Source organism: Sebastes umbrosus, chromosome 10 (assembly GCF_015220745.1).
Source record: "Sebastes umbrosus isolate fSebUmb1 chromosome 10, fSebUmb1.pri, whole genome shotgun sequence".
Classification (NCBI taxonomy): Eukaryota; Metazoa; Chordata; class Actinopteri; order Perciformes; family Sebastidae; genus Sebastes; species Sebastes umbrosus.
In genome coordinates, this window is record NC_051278.1 from 21,139,281 (window position 1) to 21,158,054 (window position 18,774).

Consider the following 18,774-nt stretch of genomic DNA (forward strand, 5'->3'; position numbering starts at 1 on the left):
AAAATACAATTTCATTCCTCTATGTACTGTACTGTATACAGATGGATGACAATTAAGTATCTCCTTTTTCACAGTAGGCTTAGTGTAAACAAACAAATTCTGCCGCTAAGGGCAGTATGATGCATACATATATGTATGCATAAACCTTTTTGATAAAACAGTTCCTAGTTCTGCAACTGACAACATGACTATGTGGAACACACTGTATTGAGCAAGCATGCTTAGTGTCGATTATGCTGCAGAAGTGTTTTGGACATTTTGATGCTTTTATTTTCACATGAAATTGACCACATTGTTCAGCTCCCCTAGCTGAAACAACAGTCACTACTGCAGATCAATCCTTACAAGCAGCAGCTGTGCTACAGACTGAGCCACATTATTATGTAAGGTGACCATGACCACAACGCAGTGCAGATAACTGCCAGCATGTGTGACGCATCAGTGTGGTGTGAAGCCAGATGGATAAGGCCTGTTAGCCAATATAAAAATAATAATAATAATAGTCTGGATGTTACGACGGAGTATTAGGGCCACATTGAGGGCCAAAAAAAGTCATAATATTACGAGAATAAAGTCATAACTTAACAAGAACAAAAGTAAGTTCCTCTTCCACAAAAGAGGCAATTTCCCCTAGAGCCATGTGGTTCTTTCTTCGAAATAAACGCAGTTTCTTACACAATCTTTTCAAGGTCCTGATACTTATTATAATGTGGTGCTGATGTGCCAAAAGATTAGGTATTTCGTTATTTGTGAAACCTATACTAAAGTATGACTTCACAAAATGCTCCACGTTCCTCATTTTCACACAGGCGGCACATTGCTCTATTTCCCCTTTGAAATAACATCAAATTACTACTTTACAATATTATGACTTTATTCTCATTATACTACGACTTTTTTTCCTCTTAAACTTGTGACTTTATTCTCATAATATTACAACTTTTTTTCTTGTAAAGATATGACTTTATTCTCATAATATTACGACTTTGTTCTTGTAAATTTCTGACTTTATTCTCATAATATTACAACTTTTTTTCTCTTCAGGATGTTAACATTTGTTCATTAATGATTGTAAACTGCTTCTTTCAAGCGTCAACATTTCTGGTGCCTGGAAAATGAGATCAGAGTGAGAGCTCTATGATGTTTTAAGCATTGGGTGTGAACATAGGGAGAGCAGACTATCTCTACCGGAGTGGTGATTTAGTGACATCTAGCGTTTAAAAGCTGCAGCCACTTACTGTAGGTCTGTCTATTTTCAATGTTATAATTGACATTTTGTCATTGCAACAAAGGAACTCTCAAGCAAACACACTTTATTATGTCTACATGATGGCAAGAAGATCATCCTATTAATGCTGCTGTTCCTTTGTATCTGTTTCATTTCAAGGACTACAGAGAATATAGGCCCTGCATCCAGATGCTTAAATAAATGCTTTAATGGCTGGTGGAGGATGGCTGTTTTAGAGCTAGAGTGAAGATACTGGTATCAAATGAAACTAAAAAACCTAAAGGATCCATTGGTACCGACCATGTCATACTAGCTTGTTGCAAAGGAAGCTAAATAATGCTCCAAATTTATGTTGCCATTTTCAAAGGGGTCCTTTGACCTCTGACCTCAAGATATGTGAATGAAAATGGGTTCTATGGGTACCAACAAGTCTCCCCTTTACAGACATGCCCACTTTATGATAATCACATGTAGTTTGGGGCAAGTCATAGCCAAGTGAGCACACTGACACACTGACAGCTGTTGTTGCCTGTTGGGCTGCAGTTTGCCATGTTATGATTTGAGCATATTTTTTTTATGCTAAATGCAGTACCTGTGAGGGTTTCTGGACAATATTTTTCATTGTTTTGTGTTGTTAAGTGAGTTCCAATAATAAATATATAGATACATTTGCATAAAGCAGCATATTTGCCCACTCCCATGTTGATAATAGTATTAAATACTTGTCAAATCTTCCTTTAAGGTACATTTTGAACAGATATAAAATGTGCGATTAATTTGCGATTTATCGTGATTAAATATTTGAATCGATTGACAGCCCTATATTTTATATTTTTTGTGTATGAAGACTGACATCTATGGTTAGTGTCTAATTGTTTCAGGGTGTAAAAAAAAATCATGAAATCCCTTATTTAGAAAAAAAAAGTTTTTGTATTAATATTTACAATGATGCACAAAGCTTGATGACAATTAATTTAAATGTCTTAAAAATATTGTAGAAATTAACAAAAGCAAAATTAACATTATTGTATTGTTGCGGTAAGGATATTTAGTTTAAGAACAAGCGATGAAAACCATAAAAAATAAACAAAAACAATATAACTTGTGTATATGTTTATATGTATTACATACTCTGATGATAAAAATTCATAGAGGTTGATTTTCTTAATTTGGGAGCCAAAAGTGACCGTAGTTACAGAAACATTATAGCCTACAGCTGAGGTCAACCTTACATGACCTTACCTTACATTTATTTTTATGCTACAGCCAATATGTGAAATTTAGCCTTCACTCAAACTTAGAAAATGTTAAAAGAACAGGTTTAGCAGTCAGTCGGCTAATGGGCGTGCAGCCAGCATTACCTTTCACTTAGTAGTCAGATCACATTTCAAACGGTCATTATATAAGCAACCTGTCTTTTAGAGCCGATGGGCGGTAACAAACACAGAAACACAGAAACAAACACACACACACACACACAGGGTTTGTCTGCTGCAGAAATAAAGTTAGAGCGGGTGGAGGAGGAGTGCTATGCAGACTGCTGCTGCTGATGTTACTGAGGTTCATGTGAGGTTTACTTTGTTTCCTTGTGAAACTGCTGCCCCAGTCCTGCGGGCTGACAGAGGAAGCCACCATGGAGGAGGAGGGCAAGGACTCCCACCAGGAGATGAAGCCCTTTTCTCTGCCGTGGTCTCGCCCCAGGTTCCGCTCCAATAGTGTCGCCTCTGGATTTGGCTCCAAAATGCTGTTCAGGTTCAGATCCCGCTCAGGTAGGAGATACCACAAATACTCAACTACAAGGCCAACCTATAAACATTTCATCACATGATGCTGTTTTCTATTCAGCTGCGACATCAGATCTCTGTCCTTCATCACCAATATAAAATGTCACTAGTTTTGGTGTAGCAAGTTATACAAGTTGCACCTGGCTAGACAGCATGTTTATATGACTAATAGTGGCTTCCTGCTCTCCTACACACAGAAACTTTCCATCTCTTCCTTTCACATTTTGCTCTGAATGCCTCAAATTATATAACACACACATATCTTTCTTCATCTACACTGTATTTACAGTGTTGTCTCCTTTGTTTCATGATTTATGATTTTCTCTGATGATCCCTGGATGTTTTCTTTTTTACTCCTTTACTATGACACACCTGCACAAGTCATCAGTCACCCAGTGGGTTGAATGGAGAAGGTGTGACAAGTGATTTTAGGTTACCAGAGCTGGCAATATAGTACATCATGAAGACAAAGGAACATTTCAAACGTCAAACGTCAAAGTCCAAGGTTATTGAAAAGTTCTAATACACTTGAAACAGTAGACAAATACAGGCAAGAATTCCATAATAACCTTTGAGCATATTGTAATTCAAGCGTTCTGAGGGACTTCTGCACCTCCTCATGGCTCTGTTTTCAGGCTTTAGATAATCTAGCCCTTGACGGGAGACTTTGGCCAATCACAGGTCATTTCAGAGAGAGAGCGTTCCTATTGGCTGTGCTCCGGCTGGTGGGCGGTGCTTGGTATTTCCTCAACTGATCTCAACATGGCTGCCGGGTCACAAATGTTCTCATTTTACAGCTAAACAGTACACTATAAGATGTTTCTGAAAACATATGAGAAATAGGCATTACAGTCACAGAATATTGATTCATATTTGATCAGCGCTGCCTAGTTTGACCGTTTGGTCGGAGTTCGCAAGTGATTGACAGCTGCTCAGAAACGACAAGGCTACAGCTCGGCTCTGATTGGTTGTTTTCCTCCGGTCTGTGAAATCTTGCAGATGCCATTAGGAGCACCGGAGGACACAGAGGCACATGATTCTTTTTTCCAGATTACCTGTCTCATGCACTACTGTCAGGATATAGTGACCATTTTATAAAAAATAACTTTTTTTAATCATATTTGCTCCAATTCTACCCACTGCTGCTTTAAGGGGTTTTTCTAAGTGTCAAAAAGTTGAGACTTTGGCCACGGTGTTAACCAACTACGCATCCTCCGCGTCTTAGTTAAATGTCAGTGTCACAGTGTTCTGCTGCCTGAAGCCTTTTGGCTGTTGAGCCTCATACATTGTTTCAGTGGTTAGAACCACTTCCTGTCGGCCCATCTTCAGTGTTTCAGCCTCGAAGTCAGCCTGCAGCTGTGCTCTCCACCCCATTCACACGCCTACACCTACTCTGACATATACTGCAGGCATGAAGTTTATTAATATACTGCTTCTCCGTAAGAGCTGTCTTGCTCTGCAGTCTGATTTTAATTTGCTATAACATTACAGTAATACTCATATTAGAAGTTGCAGTTATCTTGCTCGTCTTCAGCTGCCACAGGAAGTGCTTTGTGTTTATGCTTGAGTTGTAATCACAGGAAGTGATCATGGAGTGGAGCAGTTAGGAAACTAGATGTCCGAAGTTGATTACGTCTCTTGTCAGTTTGAATTTCGAGTTCATGGTTTGATACTGTTTAAGAGTAACTTGGCTCAGCCTGAAAATGAATTGATTGTCATACTTCATATCTGCACACCTCTCATTATCTGCTTTTTCTAATTTTAATTTAATTTTTTTTATCACAGTTTTATGCAGTATGGATTGAAAGCATGATTTTAGATTTCACAGTTGAACTAAATTCACAAAAAAATTCACTTTACATATTCTGTTGTGATGTTCAGTAAAATGAACTGTTTGTAAATCCAGCAACAGGGGGAGCTAATTCACCTTTTTACAGAGATCCTGCAAAAACCATGATGCCCTGCATTAAAACGGCACCTCACACACATGTCTGGTGACATTACATTTTTCACAGTGGGGAAACTTCAAAAGCAGTCAATGGGGACGGAGGGAGAGAGTGCTGGGTTAGTCTGAAAAGATGTGAAACGTAGATAAGATCTGACCTGACGATCTAAACCAGCGATTCTCAAAGTGGGGTCAGGGGCACTCTGTCAGGGGGTTCGCAAAATAATTTGCTATAAATTATAAAATTGTGCTGTATAATTAAAAAGTACATATCTACAGATGGGGACCATTTGCGCCAATAAAACAAGCATATTGGGTCCATTACGCCCAGCCACGTTAACTTTGGGCCAATAGAAACTCTGATATGATTGTGACAAACAGCAATGACTTATTTTGAAGTTGAAACACTTACTGCACTCATTGCAAAACACCAGAGTCTTCCTCAAGCTGCTATAGCTTGACCGCTGTGATTGAGTACTAACAATAGCCATGTTCGTTGTCAATGTTCATTATGATAATTTTGGGGGAGTTGCTTTGGAGGGAGGCCTGAAGGGGACGGGTTGTCAGTGTGCTGACTTGGTGACTTTCTCTCTAGATTTAGGGACTTTTAGAGCTAGTGCTGCTAGTGCTACTTTCATTGGAAAAGAGTTGGCAACACTGGGCTGGGCTTTTCTGTTGGATCATTTTTAAAATTTAGCGTACTCTTGCTAGTTTCTCACCATCGCCGACCCTACTTTTAAAGTTCACTTTTTGACCTCTTGAAACAGCAGTTGACAAAATTAATCTCACTACAATAGAGTGGCCTAATGTTAGCTTTTTTTACATCTGGTGATTGCATTTACATATCAAAAACCATAAAAGTAGTGTTCATTTGTGGAGATTATCTTGCGTAACCAAACGTGTAAGTATCATAAACATGTGTTTGCCACCGAGCTTATTTTTTGCAATAATACAAAAGCCAATGGAAAACATCCATTGGCTTTTTTTCGAGGGAACCAGGGCGATGCTAAACTTCGTCATCCCTGGAGCACTGTATTGCACCATCTGCTGATGAAGATCATGTGACAGCTACTGTAGACCATGTGAGATTTATTTTGTCAACTGGAAGATATTGATTTAAGTATCCAAAACAAGCACATTATTGTTTTTATTGTAAAGATTACATTGAACAGCCAGATATGTGTAAAGTGAAGTTGTCTATTCTAATGTTTATAAGCACATCATGCACATTAATGCGTGTCTGCGTATGATACTTGTGCACTCACAGATGTGCATTTGTGTCCGTGTTTGTGAAAAAATCAATTTGGGATAATGTGTAGGCTGAGATGCTCTTTGCTCTCTGTTGTAAATAGCATGCTGTCCTCCAGATGGGCGCTGTATCGCTCTTGTAATTACACAGGCAGAGACAAGAGGAAGAGAAGAGAAGAGAAGAGAAGAAAGAGGGGGAAAAAGAGAGGAGAAAAAATGGAAAGGAAGGCCAAGCAGTGATGTATTAAGACAAAAGAGAACAATAAGGGACAAAAAGGAGGAGAGGGATGTGAGCCAAAGAGCGGAAAGTATAGGAGACAGTTTGATGGGGATGAGGGAAAATGATGAAAACAGCGATGAGAGCAGAGGAGGCAGAAAGGGATGCAAGGACAGGATGATTAAGGAGGAGGAGAGGACAGATGAATGGCTGGAAAGAAGAAGAGGAGGACAACAGAGGAGTGTCAGCTTGCCGGTACACTCGGCTCCTTGCGGGTATACTCTCCTTAAAATAACATTGATTACAGACCCTTTTAGTCTGCAATAACTACTTGTTAAAATGTACTGTAATGCAGAGGGCAGTCCTTCCCCCTTCACTGCCCACACACAGTCTAATCCTCAGCCACCGTTAGCTGCTGTAACAGCCACCGACATACCCGGAAAGTTAAGGTTTTCTTCAGTAATTAAAGGCCCTATCTATAGTTGTGTTCACACATTATCACTGCCTCAGGCTGTTTGGTATTGTGTAATTATCAAAGAGTTTTTCATATATTTTGCAGATGGCCCAATTTGTAAAAGCTGGAGTAAACAAATCTGTGCAAGGATTAATTTGGTTTTGTCATCTGCAAGATTCAAAAACATTTTTGAATTTATTTTGCAAAACAGATTCCAACAGGTATGTAAACGACGCCAAGAGTCTCCAGCCATGCTACCAGCTCTGTGAGGATGTACTTTAGCACAGTGGTGCTTTGAACTAAATGCTAATGTCAGCATTATAGCCAACCTTCATGTTTAGCAGGGAGGCTATATTGTTTACTATGTTCACCATCTTCCAGCTGAAAATGGAAATTTTAAAAGCAACACAGAGTTATACATCTGAACCAGAGAGCAAGATGAGCTGCAAACAACCTTGGCTAGGCCTGGTCCAGCATGAAAACTGTAGCAGGCCTCAAGAATCCAAAGAACAGCAGCCATGTCACTTTAGATGGCTTCAATTCAGATGTTGAGTTTGCTAATGCTCTTAAAGCTTCAGTAGGCAGAATTTCTTTGGCATCCTTGGGCAAATATTCTATAATAACCTTTCAGCATATTGTAATTCAAGTGTTCTGAGAGAAAACTAGACTTCTGCAACTTAGGTGGTGGTCGGCATGCTCCCAGTTTGGAGAAGCAGACAGGAGCACTAGCACCGAAGCTAAGCAATGTACTGCTTTGTGGACACCATGTTAGTTTCGATGTGAAAGTCAAACAATAACACAAACAAACTAACCACAGCGGTAGACCAGCAACTCCTGTGTTCTGCGAGGGAAAATTACTGGTTTTGTGAATGGAGTCTGGTGGCTTTGAAGATACTGATATAACGGCTTCAGTTCACCGTCAGAAAGAGCTGTCTGGCAGCATAATGTTCTCAGACGCTTCCTTTTAGTGAACGTAATATTACATTGACGCTGCTTACTTGTTGAAAACTACCGAAGTTACCCTTCAAATGCTGCTGTCGCAAGGAATTGTGGGATGATATTATCTCCAGTCTACCCTATGCTAAAGGAGATAAGAAAGTGTTGATGCACCTTTGCTTACCATTGAGGGAATTCAACCAGCTCTTATCATGGCTGCCACTTATACTTCCGGGTCATTTCACTCATTTAGGCCCTGCCAAAACGTCTACAGATATTTTTAAAAACAGATTTTTTCCTCTACGTTTTGGCCACACAAACAGAGCTTTGGGTCACAAACGGATATTTTTGAAAATGCCTTCTGAGGTGCAGATTTTTGAAACTACGGTTACTTTGTATCGTTGGGGGACGTGTAAAATGGCGCGTTTGGGAAATGATGACGCCTTCTTCTCATTTCAGAAACAATTAACAAAGATGGCGGACTACCGGCTTTTTTTATGTTTTGTTAGCACTGCTCGGACTAATTACTACTTTACATTTGCAGCCGACCAAAGCAGGGAGCACATCAAACATGTCGAGGCCAGATGATGATTGAATGTTTTTATTTGGGCGATTGAAGGCGAGGTTTGGAGCACTAGAAGGGCTATGGACATAAATCTAAATAACCTCCCTATACTCATTTATGCATGTAAAGAGACAGTTGATGACAGAAGAGTGATGACAGCCATGCAGTTCGACCAGTTCAACAATAACTGTTGTCAAACTGACTGTAAGGAAGCCGAAGGAAAGGGAGAGAGAAAGGTGGCAACAAAAATCCTTGACCCTTAACTTGTGATCTCACTTGTGGTGACATGTAAATATTACGGCGAGCGTTTGGAGTCGTTTTTGCATTCAATGTGGACGGAGATATTTTGTAAAACAAAGGTCGGAAAATATCAGTTTTTAAACATATCTGTATACATGTAGCCAAGGCCTTAGGAACCTTCATAAGCAAAAAAGTCTATTGGACCGCAGCTTATGTGCTGTTCTAAATGAGAATTACTAACTGATTTTGTCATCTAATTTGGAGCACTTGTTGGCCCGATGCTACACCACATGATTATACTGGCAGGCAAACAACAGGTGATTGTAATCCAATAATTAAGGTGATTGCATAATGACACACGACTGCATTGTGTTCATTTTAGACTCCCTTCAGTCTTCCTGAACACATATATATATTTAACAAACTGACTTTCTCTTCTTTCTGTCTTTTATAATCACACTCTCAGTGTTGAATGCGATCGCTTCTACCTGTTTTTGGGTGGACTGCATGTGTGGTTCTCACATTTAACGGTGTGAAAAGAGGGTTAAACCGCACGTCTTTTTAGATACCGGTTGACCTCGTGAGGTACTGGTGCCTTCATGTTTTTCATCTACTTTGTTTTTTGAGTACGTGTTTGTGTGGGCGGGTGTTGTTGGAGTTGATGAGCCAGTTGTTTTTCCTTTTGCTTGTTGTGAGCAGTTTCATTGGACTGCATCAAAAGTTAAAGTCTCACTTTCTCCGTTTCTCTCCCCCTTCATCTATCAGTAACTCTGTGTGGTTACTTGCTAAGCCTTTAACTCTATTAATATTTGCTCAAATGCCTCAAACAGGATATTAACATTACGCCACACAGCCTCAAATAATGCTGTGTACACAGTAAGTGTAGGAGCATAATGGAAACTGAAACGCTTTTCAGTATTGCTGGGTTAAGGTACGATTTTTACACATTAGACAATCAGGGAGAGGATAAAAGAGAAGACGGAAGTTAAAAGGGAGGAAAAGGAAATGAGAAGGAATAAAACATGAAAACTAGAACATACAGTACAATAAAATGGATTGACAGGAGAGGAAAGGAGCACTATGCCATATGGCATGATAGTAGCTGCTCTTATGCAGTCGATAATGTAATGGTTGTGTGGACATTATGTCTGTTCTCAGTCCACTCGTGTTTACATACACAATCACACACAGATACACGTCTCTTCAGTCCATCAGTGTATTTTATAATGTCCTGCTCCACCAACACAGTCTCACGGCAGTTTGTGAAATAGTCATGAAATTTTATGTATTTGATTCGTGTACATAGACACAAATTTCCCTTTTCTTTCATGACGCTCAGCACGACTTTCAACAACATATGTTTCGTGTGTTTTCCTTTGAATGTCCAGCAACACGTGATGTACCTGTCAATTTCTGCTCCAATCTTTTAAAAATAAAACTACTTAGTTAGGTTTAGGAAAAGATTGACTTGGTTAGGCTTAGGCAACAGAACTACTTAGTTAGGCTTAAGCAACAAAACTACTTAGTTAGGCTTAGGCAACAAACTACTTAGTTTGGTTTAGGAAAAGATCAACTTGGTTTGGCTTAGGCAACAAAACTACTTAGTTAGGTTTAGGAAAAGATCAAATTGGTTAGGCTTAGGCAACAATAACTATTTATTTAGGCTTAGGCAACAAAAATACTTAGTTAGGTTTAAGAAAAGATCAATGTTTGGGTTGAAGTGCTGTGACTTAAGTACGAAAGTTACGTGACAAATAAATCAACTTTGACTTGTGGTTTCACACAGGACACGAACGCCGGTCTCCTGGGCGAATGTCCTGTGTTTTTTGACCCACCCATCCAGCCTGACTTCCACCCCACGTGGCATTCGCCGCTCTCTATATTTCCTGGTTCCCAATTAGGTGGATTACATACAAATTTATTTCGTGCTGACCATCAAGAAAAAAATAGGAAATTTGTGTCTATGTACACAAATTAAAACATTACATTTTGTGACTATTTCACGACTGCTGTGCGACTGGGCTGGCTCCACTTATTCTTTTCAGGTGGAACTTTCATATCAAGAGAGATATGTTAAATAAAGAAAACAGGAAATTAAAAATCAGCTGCGCCTGATACACACGCAGACACAAATACACAAATAGCAACCTGGTGCTATAGCGTCCAGCATCAAACAGTCCCTGGCATACAGATGACATATTTACCGTGTTGAGTGGCACTTCACAACACTCGAGGCACCACAAGTGTTTGTGTGACGGAAAAACAGAAAGAAAATCACCGTCTGTCTGCCTCTTCGTCCTTCTTGCACTCTCTATCTGTATCTTATATGTCTCTTCAATCTCTCCTGTCTATATCTCAGAGTTTATGTGTATTGATTTATTTATTGTTGTTATTATTACTCATGTTGTATTTTATGATCCATGGGTTTAATATCTACATTGTTTTTTATCATGGCACAGTCACTGTGGCACCATGGGCTTCAGGTGGGTTCTGCAGCAGTTTGTATTTAAAGGTATAATATGCAACATTTTCCCAAAAAAACAATGTATAGACTGATACAAAAATAATCCCTCTCAATCATCACTTATCATCACTAGAGGTGTGTGGTGGTGTGTTTTTTTTTTTTAAAACAAAAATGCCAAACATGTTCTGGTTCCAGCATCTCAAATAGACTTTTTTTGCTGTTTTATATCATTGTAATTTTTTTTTTATTTGACCTTTGATTGGACAAAACATACAATTTGAAGGATTCACCATATATAGCTCTGGGAAATTTTTGGATGTTGTTGATTAGTTTACTTGCTTTGTTAGAAAATCATGAGGTGCTGGTCGCCTTGGCAGCAAGAAAGCTATAACATCACTGTAGGTGATGTCAATGCCACTGGATTGACAGCACTTTAGACTCACATATAACAAACATGTCTTCTGTTTACCACCTTACTATCATATTGATAATGTGAATTCTGTTCATATCTGCTGACTGCAATCAAAATATAGATGAGGAAAAGTAAACACACTAAACATACAGCACACTATAGCTGCTCATTTGATGCATCTCCCTTCTATTTTCCCTCCCCTCCTCTCCTTATTCCCTACGTCACTGTGGGACCTCAACACAGGGTAAGACTGGAGCCAGACAGCAGCCAGAGGAAGGAGGAAAAACTTGACAGGCAGGGAGATGGAGATAAACGCAGGGGGAGACACAGATTGGGAGGGAGGACGAAGAACTGAGATGGAAACAAACATTAACTTTTAATGCTCGTTATAGGAGCGAGGGGAGATGGGAGGGAGGGATGGAGGGAGGGATGGATGAGCAGTAGAGGAGAGAGAGCGAGAGAGGAAGTAGACAGCAAGGGAGAGAGAGAAAGGGAGGCGAGAGCGAATAGGAGAAGAAGGGAGGAGGGGGAGGCAGTAGGGGGAAGCAGAGAGGGAGGGAGGCAGAGAGGTGGTGTGTCGGGAAGAGGCAGGGATCAATTCACACTGCTGATAATATTCCCTGGGTCAAGTCATGGAACATGACGGTGAGTTTTCTTCTCATATAATCAGCTCTATCTTTCTCTTTTTGTGTGCATGTGTTGTCTCATTGCTTTCCTGCGTGTGTGTGTTGATGTAAAACAAGGGATGGTGGATACACACAGAGATTATTTCCGCCACTTGTTCTTCTTCTCTTCACATATGTATCACCTGATTGCTTTGTATATATGTAAATGTACACTCAAGCTGTAAATCCTCAGTCTGTATTATGTGAGTTATGAACTAGCCTGCTCACAGTGTTTAGTTTGAAGTTAGTTTAGGGTTAGGGTCATAGTGCACTTTAAACATGCACGAGTCAGTATTGGTGGCTTTGACTATGTTTTGCAACATGAGCTTATTTGTATGAGCATCTGGCCATTGTCAGAGATCATTTGACTGCATCTGCCTTGTTTCATAAATCTAAAACAAATATGCGCCACATATCAATGACAACAACACACGGTCATGCATTATGTACAGGAAGACTACTTTAAAGACACTGTGTGCAATATTAATAAGATGCTAATGCTGCAAATAGAACACTTAATAACATTGAGGTTGGCTATAATATCTTCACTTAACCAGGCTCCTGGTGTGCTTTAAGGGCCAGTTTTGCTGATGAGACTTTAGCAATACTTATGAGGCAATGATGATTGTGTGCTGTAACTTTAAAATCAATTATTGGTTCTGTAAGTCTGCCCTAGCATTGTAGAAAAAGCAATGGCAGCAACTTTATTATCAATATTTCTACAAAGAAAAGGTCAGTAATTCCAGGTAGCCGTCTTGGGTGTATTAGACTAAATGACAATGATCCGTCGGTGCATTGGTTGGTGTCACACTCAGCTAGAGGAGGCAGGCAAGCTATATCGGGCCTATGTTATCTAATATAGTTTAATTACTGTTTGCAGAGGTTGGGTCATAACATATCACAGTGTTTAATAGGCAAAAAGCCCCCGTTGCTATGTGTTAATAATAAAGAGAGCTATAAATTTATGGCAGAGATGATGTTTAAACTCCATTTTTTTTCTCTGTTGTTGTCTCAGTTAAGCTTTAAAGCAATAAATCCACTTTAATCAGCGCTCCTTTGTGTGTGTGTGTGTGTGTGTCTGTCTGTGTTGATGGAGATGTGGTCCGGGTGCTGAATGGCTACACGACAAATTATCACTGTTGTGATTTTGTAAAACAGCATTTTGCAAGGCAAAACAGCCTCTGTGAGTGTGCACACACACAATGTTATGTGATGCGTGTGTTTTGTCTGCGGTGAGCAGAAGTGGTTGGTCATACTGCTCTTTTCTCTATTTCTTATCCTCACTGTTGATGGTATAGCCTATATGTGTCATGTTTTATGTGAGTGTGCGTTCATGGGACAATGTAAGGTGAGACGACGTGTGCATATTTCTTTGATTAAAATAATTTGGAGCGTTATTTAGCCTCCTCCGTGACAAGCATGTATGTCATGGTTGGTACCAATGGATTCCTTAGGTTTTCTTGTTTCATAATGATGTCAGTATCTTCACTCTAACTTTAAAACTGAGCAACCTCCGGAAGATAGATATTGCAAGTTGCCTTAATGTGTTAAAGAAATTTGTGTCGTTGAAACGAATTTGCGTTAACGCATTTATCGCGTTAACTCTAACAGCCCTATAATTTACCATTGCACATTGCAATCTGCACCAGCTGGACACACTGGGCAAATTTGTCACAAGTGCAGTCTAATAGAACCTCTTCAGCTCTCTGCACATCCGCCTCCAGGGTGACTGGAGTTACCCTCTTTGAGAAAAATAAGTAACAGTTGAAGTGTGTCAGTTTTGCAGTTTGCAACTGTCTCTGTGAGATATGTCTATCTCTGTCTCACACTCATTTCATTTCACTTGCCCTGGTAAAAGAACATACCACTGCTTGGCAGATGGATCTACTTGTTTGACAGGTGGACTTGTCCAACTCACTCAAATATCCTCATGTTTCATATATAATGATTTACTGAATGGCTTAATGGCTAGAAATGATCGTCTTAATCCAGAACAGGTTGCATCATTTGATCTTGGCTGGTAAATCTGCACGTCTGATAGTAAGATTGCCTCTTTCATTGGTGGTTCTTGCTTACAGTTGTGCAGCTGCTGTAAGTATGTGATAAATGTGTCAAAACTGAAAAAAGGTTAGGTTGCGGTGCTGCCCTGACCTCTTGAACCACACTCTGGCAACAGACCTCAGTCAGTAAAAGCTAGCTGGACGCTGGCCAAAGCAGCCATCATCAACCAGTGGCGGTCTACTTTAAAGAGGACCTATTATGCTTATTTTCAGGTGAATACTTATAATTTGGGTTTCTACTAGAACATGTTTTACATGATTTAATGTTCAAAGAACGCTTTACTTTTTCTCATAGTGGCTGTGCTGCGGCACCTCTTTTCACCTTCTGTCTAAAACGCTCCGTTTGAGCTGCTGCCCCCCCCCCCCCACTCCCGAAAAGCCCAGTCTGCTCCAACCTGTTCTCACTCCAAACTCGTCAAATACCGCCGTTTGGTAAGCGCCCCTTGGCATCAGAAACCGATGCACGGAGGCACCCTTTTGCAACAGTATGTGACGAACCGGGCTTTCAACTAACTCCAATGTAAACCCACCAGTGGCGTTATTCAACGGTCGGAGCAAGTGACGTAGTATTAATGGCGTGAGAGTCCGTTCAGGGCGGGCAGGAGGTGTGGTGGATGGGTCAAACAAACACAAGACTTTCAACCAGGAGACCGGTGTTCATGTCCCGTGTGAAACTAAAAGTAACGTTGACTTATTTTGTCACGTCAGTCTTTAGTCACGTGACTCATCGGTATCGTCAGTCCCGTGAGTCACGTGAGTTGCTAGTCAGTGAAGTTAATGTCAACCACAACCATTTCCTAACCCTAACTAATTGGTTGTGTTGCCTTAACGTAACTTCCTGTGAAAACGGAAGTTTATTTTGAAAGAACACTATGCATGTAACGAGCGTATATTGACACGCCATCTCTGGTTAGAGGTAAGTGGGGTGCCCCGTGCGTCAGTCTTCGATGCCGAGGGGCACTGACCAAGCAACGGTATTTGACGAGTTGGGAGTGAGAATGTGTTGTCTGCTCTGATGGGTCAGCTGACCCCATACACTGTTGTGATTGGTCAACAAAGCCAAACTCTTTGGACACCAGCTCCGCTCTAACCAGCTTTGTTTGGGGGTATGCCAAACTAGCCGTTATGCAAATGTATTACTTGGTGACATCACCACATTACAGAAGAAAAGGCAGGACTTAAAGCCTTCAAGGCGTTTCAGGCAGTTCAGGAGCAGTGTTTCTGTAGCTCCCTTTGGCGTGGACTTTGGGCTTTGTAACTTTTGCAGACCTTTTACATGCACAAAAAACAATATAACACGCTAAAGGAAAGGGAATACGCACAGAAACATTTTCAGTCTCCATAAGAGCAATAATATCCTGACTAACAGCCACACATCTGGACAAACATGACTGACATATTTAGTACAGCTGTTTTTGTGTTTAACTCCAGTAAATCTGTACAGAAAACATGGCCTTATATAGTTAGAATATGAAAGTGTAGAGATAAATTTAGGCTGCTCTTTTGTTTACACATTCACTGTCCTCTTATGGCCTCAGATCGCACACTTTTAAAGCACAGCCACGGCTTGGGTTTTAGTGTCTGTATATTATATTTTCCCTCTGCTGTGGCCTTTATTCTGTGGTTATTATTAAAGACCCCACACTACAGTATCAATCTTCCCTCCAGCTCTCTCTTTCCCTGTCTCTTCCTCTGTCTGTCTCTCTGGAGCTCGCTTTATCTCAGCTCTCTGGCTGCCTGTCTGGCAGGATGTCAACTATTGATTTATACAGGCAACATTTTAGCAATGATGGCGGCTTATGGGTTGTGCCAAACAGAATATAACAAACAGGAGATCAGGTTTCAGACAAGCAGGCTGGCATATGTGAGGAGGGAGAGAAATGACAGTAACCACTACTGTATGCAATAAAATACGGTACAGTTAGTATTATAAGGTAAATAGCCTTTTAGCAGGGTTATATTTGGGTATGAAGGTGGAAAGAGGACAAAGTCATGTTCGTAAGGCGGAATGATTGGTTGGTTTTACTGTATACAGGCTTCCTTTCACTGTGTGCAGTTGGCAGTTTACAGACTGGGCTTTTTCAGGAGGGGGTCTTGAAGAGACAGGCGCTAAAATGGAGCGTTTCAGACAGAGGGTGAATACAGGTATATTCAGACAGACAGTAGGAGAAAAAAGAAAGTGATTTTTGAACATTAAAGAATTTAAACATGTTCTAGTAGAAACCCCAAATACAAGTATGCACCTGAGAATGACATTAAATATTCATGATTAAATAAGCAACAATTTAATTACATTATCTTGTTGCACCATCTTCTTCTGCAATGGTTAAAAGACACACACTGGAGAATTAGCACCACCAACTATTTATCTCGATGCACCCAACTCTTTAATATTTGCAAAACAGTAATGTTATATTGTAGTTATGTTGTAAAAGGAACAGTGTGTAGGATCTGGCGGTATCTAGCGGTGAGGTTGCAGATTAAAACGTGTGCGATTGCTACGGTGGCCAATGCGAAAACACAAATTGCCCTCTCTAGAGCCAGTTGTTGTAAGAGTAGAGTGTGTGTGTATGTGGGAAGTGAGTGGTGAAGCAAGAGAGAGAGAGAGAGAGAGCAGCGGCGATGGGAGCGAGTAACATTATCGACTCCAGCCCAAGCAGGAAAAGTTAAAAGTGTTTAGTTTGTCCGTTCTGGGCTGCTGTAGAAACATGGTGGTGCAACATTGCAGACTCTGTGGAGAGGACCCGCTCCCTATGTAGATATAAACGGCTCAATCTCAGGTAACAAAAACATAATGATTCTTATTTACAGGTGATTATACACTAAAGAAAACACAATACTTTATACACAAGACAATACAATACGTATTAATATCTTAATTCCATTTCTGCCAATAGATCCCACTAATTGGTACAAACTGGTCCTTTAAAATCAAATGACACAGAACCCTCACACACTCTGAATACATAAAGCATTTTACAGCTCATTAACAAATCCCAACCATGACATTTTGACACATTTTGCAAATGCATTTGACAGACTATGATTTGGACAAATGAAGCTTCACAATGCTACTGCATGATGAGATTTCACTGGTTGTGTACTCAGACCATTTAAGAACGAGGAAGTTGCTCCTCTCAGCTCATCTGGTTTGCTTGTATAACAGAGCCTGGTCCTCGCTGAGTCACACTTGACTGTTATGACAGTTTGGAACAGACTGTTGTGGTACAGAGATGTACGGCCCCTGACTCGTGAGAAGGTTAGCTGCTCCAATAACATAGAAAAGCCATTGGTGTAACCTCACACACATAGAGCAGTTTGGATTTAGGCGTGCAACCGTAAGATAGGCATCTTGTAATGAAAGTTATTTTTTTAGGCAATCACTGAAGTCGTGAATGCACAAAATCCTTTTAGCAAATTGGCCCAAATGGCACACATATAGATTTCCTGACTGTTCTTTAGGCTATGACGATATTAAGAGACTGTACCCACGGCAGTAACCGAGTTTAATAAATAAATCAAAGGGAGGGGAGAAAGGCTCTGAAAAGTAGCACTTAAACAATTATTACCCCCTTGTTCCGCTGAGGCTACTACTTAATATTTGATGACTCCTTTCCTTTCTTCGGGCCCTCCTCCTCCTCCTCCCCTCCTGTCTTTACTTTTGCTGTTCCGGTCAATGAAAAGGTCAGCCTCCCGCAGCTATGATCTCTGTTATTTAGTGTCAGGACAAACGGGACTCGCTTCCTGAAAAGTGTCACTTTGACATACAAATTCCAATGCTCTTGACTTTGAGTATATCCCCAAGGATCTCCATTTTAGATACTATATTCTTGCAGAGATTTACAGTAAAAGCATCAGATTGATCTAAACTCAACCCAGAGGGAGCTTTGACCTGCATTCGTTCGATCAGTATAATTGACACAGAGGAATAAAGAGTTAGAGTAGCCAGAAGGGTCAATAGTGAGTTTGTGGCCACAATTATATTATATCTATCTTTGGGTTTTCTGTTGATAAGCTTTGATTTTCTTGACCTCTCTCTGTCTATCCGTCTCTTTCACACACACACACACACACACACCAAGAAGTCGCTCTCCCTCTGTGTGTGTTGTAATCCAAGCTTCTCCTTGCTTTGTTGACATAGCTGGGCCGGCCATGCGTGCCTTTTAGTGCATGTCAGTGCACGTGAGCGTGCCCAACTGGCTATAGCTCATGGCCGCCACTCTGCACTGCTCTCATACGGCGTTTACAGCTGATAACGCCGTCTGGAAGCGTAGCACCCTTAGCTACGAGCCGCCGGCTCAGGTTGTGTCTAGAAGGGAGCCCGCAAACTGCAAAATCTGATCTGAGATCTGCAAAAACTTGCAAAAACTCTCACATGACTCTTTACGCATGCAACAACCTATCCTAACCTCAACTATTCAAGGTCAATGCCTAACCTTGACAGTCTCGTGAGAGTGCCCCCAGTTTGCAGGCTCCCTTCTAGCCACTACCGCCCGGCTCAGCTGTCGCCATGTTGTTGCGTTACGTTGTGTTGCCGTGTGGATGCAATAGAAATG

At 40.6% G+C, this 18,774-nt stretch overlaps 1 protein-coding gene across 2 annotated transcripts in view; it reads left to right on the plus strand.

Moving 5' to 3' along the window:
* The first annotated feature begins 2,744 nt into the window (after positions 1-2,744).
* phactr2 (phosphatase and actin regulator 2) overlaps positions 2,745-18,774 on the plus strand; it is a 60,099-nt gene continuing 44,069 nt past the window's right edge. The window contains exon 1 of one of the 2 annotated variants that reach the window (XM_037781305.1): positions 2,745-2,997. In XM_037781305.1, coding sequence (XP_037637233.1) covers positions 2,862-2,997 — 136 coding nt within the window. In that variant the 5' untranslated portion in view covers positions 2,745-2,861. The remainder of the gene's footprint in view (positions 2,998-18,774) is intronic. The other variant, XM_037781307.1, reaches the window with a different exon arrangement.